This window comes from Phragmites australis, chromosome 9, assembly GCF_958298935.1.
Source record: "Phragmites australis chromosome 9, lpPhrAust1.1, whole genome shotgun sequence".
In the NCBI taxonomy this organism is placed as follows: Eukaryota; Viridiplantae; Streptophyta; class Magnoliopsida; order Poales; family Poaceae; genus Phragmites; species Phragmites australis.
The window spans coordinates 25606894-25613585 of NC_084929.1; the positions used below are offsets into that span (position 1 = coordinate 25606894).

Consider the following 6692-nt stretch of genomic DNA (forward strand, 5'->3'; position numbering starts at 1 on the left):
AAAAACTAAATTTAAAATTCACGATATCTAACCTAACATGATAGTAGTTACATAATACACTAATTTACTAAAAATTTTATTACAAAATAATAATAAACTTCTTCATAAACTTACTAAATATATATATAACATATACTTCAAGATAAAACGGGATAGGATAAAACTTAACCTACCATGTGTCACCTTGTCCCAACCGAGACGGGTTGGATGAAACTTAGGCCAACTCTAGCGGATCTCTTAAAATCGATCGGTATTCTTATTTGGGCACTGTGCCGACATAAAAGAGGATCAGTAGCTGCTGTAGCAGCTATCGCATATAGTGATACAGTGATGCTACGTGCTCCATATTTGAGAGCTGGTACTCTATATCTGAGGTATCCTCTCTCTCATTCCCTCATTACTGTTCACAGAGACTGATATGTGGATTTAGAGAGAGTAGAAGAGTAATAGAATATAGGAACTAAAGTAGCTATTAGAGATAAAAAAAGAGATGTTATAATAATATTAAAAATATTATAATAATATTATAGGGAATGAATTTTTAAGTACCAAGCCTTACACCTTTAGTTCCGGGCGATCGGCACCGCACCGCGCCGCCGCCTCCGGATTCCCAGACCCCACGGTTCCTCCGCCTGCGTGCGCACCGCTGGCTTGCCTCCTCGTCGCGTCAACTCGCTCGGCTCCACCACCACCTCTAGCCGCCCCCGCTCCCCTCGCTTGCTCTCCCGGAGACCTGAACCCTCGCGCGCGGCGACCATGGACGAAGAGTACGACGTGATCGTGCTGGGCACTGGGCTCAAGGAGTGCATCCTCAGCGGCCTCCTCTCCGTCGACGGCCTCAAGGTGAGCGCCACCATTCCGATCCGCCGCTTTCCCCCCATGCCAGGGACGCTGCTCGGGGCCTGCGCGGTGGGGCTGGTGGGTGCGTCCTGGTAGTAGATCAGGCAGCGCTGCCGTGCTCGCCCCTGTTTGATCCGGGCATGGTGCGCTTAGATGGGTGCTTGTCCAAGCTGTCTGCGCATCTGGCTGTGTTTTGGTCCGTGGAGTTAGCTAGTTGCTTCACGTGATCGTGAAATCCTGCGAATGTTGCCACAGTTCCTTTGTTTCTGTGGAGTGTGGAGTGGAGAGATCGGGGCGCGTTGCTGCTGTTAGATACTTAGATGAGGAGGCAAAATGCTAGCAACAACTATCTAGATTCAACGGCGGTTTGCTCTTCATTTCTGAGACCTAGAAGTGATGTTCCCTTGTTCTGTAAGACGACAGATGATTACTGTCCTCTGATATCATGGCCAGGGACAGGCGAGACAGAGAGAGCATGGATTCAAACTGGAGAGACTGATGCTAAGGCGAAATAAACAGGATTGCTTTAAATTGACCATTTTTGTCATGGCCAGTTGGTTTTGTTGACCATATTTGTCCTTTTACATGCATGTATTTTCTATTTTGGGTAGATCCATACATTGTGGATACTGAGTGTAGAGCTTGAGTTAGCCATATCTGAAGTTTGAATGGTACTAACATGGTCCATTTGCTTAATGGATTCTGAAGAATTCTCTTGTGATGCTTTTGCAGGTTCTACACATGGATAGAAATGACTATTACGGAGGAGATTCCACCTCCTTAAACCTGAATCAGGCAAGCAGCTATAAATCTATTCTATGAATCTATGAATCTATGATTTTGGTTCAATTTGAAACTGTGGTAGGTATTGATGTATACTGTCTCAATATATTTTTGTGCTGGCAAGTCATTCATTTGGTTTGGAACTTTGGATAGTTAGTATGGCTGATGAGTTGTTACATATTTTGCATTTTCTTTTTTAAACAGCTCTGGAAGAAGTTTAGGGGGGAAGACAAGCCACCGGCGCATCTAGGCACGAGCAGAGATTACAACGTAGACATGGTTCCAAAGGTGTGATGAGCCCCCATATATTGAATCTATGTTTGTACTTAATTATTTCTTACCACAGCCTCATCGTATTTGTGAGGCACGTATTAACTGAGCATATCACTGTTGGATCGCTTTTTCTGGATAGAAGGCTTTATCTTCTGATTCATTCAGGTGATTTACCAAAAAAAAAATTCCGTATGACCAGTAAACAGTGTTTAAAAAGCAGACCGTACAAGCTTGGTGGTGCAATGTTTCATAGCAGATAAGGGATGCAACACACCAATTAAATTTGGAGAAATATAATCATCACCTATCTTGCATACACATGGAAAAAAAATATGAAACTTACCTTGTATGTAGTGGCTGTGGTTCATGTTTGCTAATCATATCACAAGGGCAATTCTTGAACATTCAAGATGCCGGGACGAGAAATTTACTAAGTTTGGAGTGATCCATGGCTTGATGCTAAATCTAATACCGTACTAGTACATATTAACTGTTTGTGAAAATCAACTAGGTGGTGCTAGTGTGCAATGAGGAGATTTTGGAAGATTTCATATACAACGCATTGGTGCCAATGAAAGCTGAAACTCCTTCATAGTGAAGTGCTCAATACATGCTATCTGATACATCGGTTGTCATGGCCTGCTTCATGGTGGCTGTGGCCCATAACGCTACTGTAACACTGCAACTGTAAAAAATGTACAGCCCAGTGTTCTATTCCCGTTTTGCTGAAATTCTAGACCACCCATACAACAGAATTTTGTTGGTTTTCCAGAGGCTTGTGATTAAGTAGTATTTTTCTTGTCATTTTAGATCATGTATTCTTATGATATTTTGCATTCCTTAGTCTTGCGCACTCACTAGTTTTAATACATCACCAGATATCTTGACACTGGTTATATTAATCCTGACTGGTGGTATAGGTATTACCTGGTATTTGAACATACCAATCCTGACTGTTATAGGCTATAGTAACCTTGTTTTGGAACCCTAATCTAGAAAGTGATTCTTGCCAATGTATCATTGTTGTTAATGAACAATAGCCTGACTAAGAATTCAGATCATGAAACAGCGAAAGCCTACAAGCAATATATTCTTATGTTAATTGCTTCATGTAAAAGTGTGTATATATATAACTCTCTTTCTCTCTGACCAGTTTATGATGGCAAACGGGACTTTAGTTCGTACCCTCATTCACACTGATGTGACAAAGTATTTGTCATTTAAAGCTGTTGATGGAAGCTATGTCTTCAGCAAAGGGAAAGTAATGTCTTCAGCTTACACTCATCCATCCTAGTCCTATCTTGCAGGGATGTTATCCTTCTGGGTTTCTCATAAGTGGTTCTTGTATTCTAATGACATTACTTTGTTGCATTTTCATTAGATTTACAAGGTTCCTGCCACCGACATGGAGGCTTTAAAATCTCCATTGATGGGTTTATTTGAGAAACGTAGGGCAAGGAACTTTTTCATTTATGTCCAAGATTACAATGAAGCTGATCCAAAAACACATCAGGGGTTGGACCTCACAATGATCACAACTAGAGAATTGATTTCGTGAGTATCTACCATTCTGGCATCATTTCTTTATCGGTACTGCAATATACTGATAAACTACGATAATCCTTACTGCCATTTTTGGTCCTTCACTCAACATCGTTGCTTGCCATGCTGTGCATCTTGTATGATTCTTGTATCACTCCTTCCCATGTTGCATGCATCTTTTATGATTCTGCATCTACTTAGGTTTCTATCTGCTTTCATATCTTTTGATGATATTTCTGCATCAATAATGTATACAAGTTCCTTGTTGTAGTGTTGTATTTTGTGAAGAATTCCACAAAATAGCTATATTTGTTGAGCTGCTGAAATGTACAAATAGCCTTTGATAGGATATATCATGCTTGCCATTGCCTGGATATATCATGCTTGCCATTGCCTCCTTCTGCATCATAAGTAACCTAATTTGTCATTTCCTTTTCAGGAAACACGGATTGAGTGATGATACTGTGGATTTTATTGGCCATGCACTCGCTCTTCACAGGGATGATCGCTACCTAAACGAACCAGCCCTTGATACTGTAAAAAGGATGAAGGTATGCCTTGAATGAAGATTTAGTAAAATGTTGTTTTTTTCTAAGAAAAAAGTTGTTTCTGACTACCAATATTATTGTAACTTTAGAATCCGCTTTCTGGTATATCTATCCTTTTGTTATATTCCTACTTTTTAACTATTCTTGGATGGAACATGATCAAATTTCACTGGCTGTCTTCTGTTAGCTTTATGCTGAGTCTCTTGCACGCTTCCAAGGAGGATCGCCATATATTTACCCATTATATGGATTGGGTGAGCTGCCACAGGTCAGTTGTTTCTCAATTTATACTGCACTTTGATACTTTTAAGAAGCTTCCATGCTAAGGTGCTCTCATATGGTTCAGGCTTTTGCACGTCTAAGTGCTGTTTATGGTGGTACTTATATGTTAAATAAGCCAGAGTGCAAGGTAACGCCTTAAGACCGTTTTTTGTTAATTATCATGTTACTTGAATGAGAACAAATTATGAAATATGTTCTTTTCTGCTTTCATTATATAATGCATTTGCAGGTTGAATTCGATATGGAAGGAAAAGTGTGTGGTGTTACATCAGAAGGTGAAACTGCTAAATGCAAAAAGGTTGTCTGTGATCCTTCTTACTTGCCCAACAAGGTAAATGTCACTGTGTCCATATAAAATTCTTCTACATATACATATATTCGAAGCAAATTCACTGAAATGTTGATATGTCCCAACCAAATTTACTGGAATTTTGAACCTTCCTTCCTGCTCTTTCCCCTCCCTCAGTGGCTTTCCTATATGGTGCCCTGCTGCAGATTGCTCTCCTACTTTGAGATTCACGTTGTGTTTGTGAACAGGTAAGGAAGATTGGAAAAGTTGCGCGTGCAATCGCAATTATGAGCCATCCAATTCCAAACGCAAATGAGTCCCACTCGGTTCAGATTATTCTGCCACAAAAGCAACTTGGGCGCAAGTCAGACATGTGAGGCTCTTACTTCTATTTCGAATAATTTACATTGGCTGAGTGTCTTAATTCAGTTTGCGTTGCTTGATTGTGACATGCATGCTGGTATATGTTTCTTAGGTATGTCTTCTGTTGTTCATACACACACAATGTTGCGCCAAAAGGGAAGTTCATTGCATTTGTGTCTGCGGAAGCTGAGACTGATAATCCACAGTCCGAACTAAAGCCTGGGATTGATCTACTTGGTCAAGTAGATGAGCTGTTTTTTGATTTGTATGACAGATATGAACCTGTCAATGAACCTTCTCTTGATAATTGCTTTGTCTCAACTGTAAGTTTAGCATTCTATGATAATAAAGTGACCGTTTAGTTTCAGATATTTTTTATGTTTATGGAAGTTTTTGTCTTTGCAGAGTTATGATGCTACTACGCACTTTGAGACAACTGTGACAGATGTTCTTAATCTGTACACAGCGATTACTGGAAAGGTAAAGCTTCATCATCAAGTCCTTTTACTTTTGAAATGCCTTTTGTGGTCAGCAAAGTAATACAATGTATCGTGTATTAATTTTTATCAATGGGGCATAAAGCTTCAAAACCTGCTCCTGAGCTTTGCTAGCTTTACACTGAATAGTCACTGTTTGCTAGCCTCCTGTTGGTAATAGAGGTTTTGCCTCAAAACAAAATTAATCCCTACTAGATATCTAGCTGTTGAGTATTGGCAGTTTGGCACCGCTATCTAGTGATTAGCTGTCAAAATTTGAATTGCTCATCTTAACTCTGCTCTTCTCGCAGGCTGTTGATCTCAGTGTTGACTTGAGCGCTGCCAGCGCTGCCGAAGAATACTAGATATTTTCATATCAGACACTGCATTTCCTCAAGGCGCCGTACTTCTGAGAGGAACAGCACAGGACAGATCCTGACGGATGACTCGCAGAGTTACTTCGGCACCTCCGTATTGCGGTGTTCTGATATCTGCCTGCTGGCAGCGTTGCGCAAAGTTGTTTTGAGTCAAATGACGAAATGATGGTGATTCCGTTTGTTACTTCCGTGATGATCGAATGGCCTAAACTTTAAACTGCGGTCACGTTTGGTTAGAACTTGCTCATACTCGTCGGTGCCGTATCGTAATCGCTTTTCAGTTATGCTTTTGCACCTCGGTTTCTTGCCCGCGTAACCTGCTCGTATAGCAGGCCACATTTTGGGCCTTAATAAATTAGGCTTCGCACAAAACGGGCCTTAAAACGAGCCAAGTAGAAAAGAGAGAACCGGCCAACATAGATATTCGCAGTCTGCTGCTTGCGTTGGAGTTGAAAGGGGACCTGGCGTGAACTGTTCGCAGGATTTTTTTTCTTGATTCCCGCAGGAATTGAGTTGCTTCCCGCGTAGTTCCTGTGGCACTCGTTAGGGTTTTACTACATATTATTATTATGCCAGCTTCCTTTAAGAATAAATCAGCGAGATTATCACATAATTTAGTTTGTAAAATTTCTATCTCCGTATTATGAGGATAGAACAATTTAGGAGTAATATGTTTGATTCTATTGTTTTTTATGTAACCTGTTTGCATTTGAAAAATATATGTAGCATTATTTTCATAGATAATGGTTGGTGATTCAATGGAACTAATGCCATATGATTTTTTATGTGGTTAATCATTCTGCGAAAACATACATATGTATGTGATGTTTCAGAATGATAGGTGGAAGTAGCTACTGGAATCTGTTTGATGACTCCCATGAGATGGCTATATCATCATGATATTAGTCGGTGATCTGGC

General features: G+C 40.4%; 1 protein-coding gene across 1 annotated transcript; it reads left to right on the plus strand.

The window, feature by feature from the left end:
• The first annotated feature begins 556 nt into the window (after window positions 1-556).
• Window positions 557-6012, plus strand: LOC133928891 (guanosine nucleotide diphosphate dissociation inhibitor 1-like). Its single transcript, XM_062375404.1, has 13 exons — window positions 557-843; window positions 1573-1635; window positions 1828-1911; window positions 3050-3157; window positions 3278-3450; window positions 3878-3989; window positions 4174-4254; window positions 4333-4395; window positions 4498-4599; window positions 4806-4930; window positions 5033-5243; window positions 5326-5400; window positions 5708-6012. Exons 1-13 carry the CDS (start codon window positions 757-759, stop codon window positions 5759-5761), a joined length of 1338 nt encoding a protein of 445 aa, XP_062231388.1. The 5' UTR covers window positions 557-756; the 3' UTR covers window positions 5762-6012.
• Window positions 6013-6692: the final 680 nt, after the last annotated feature.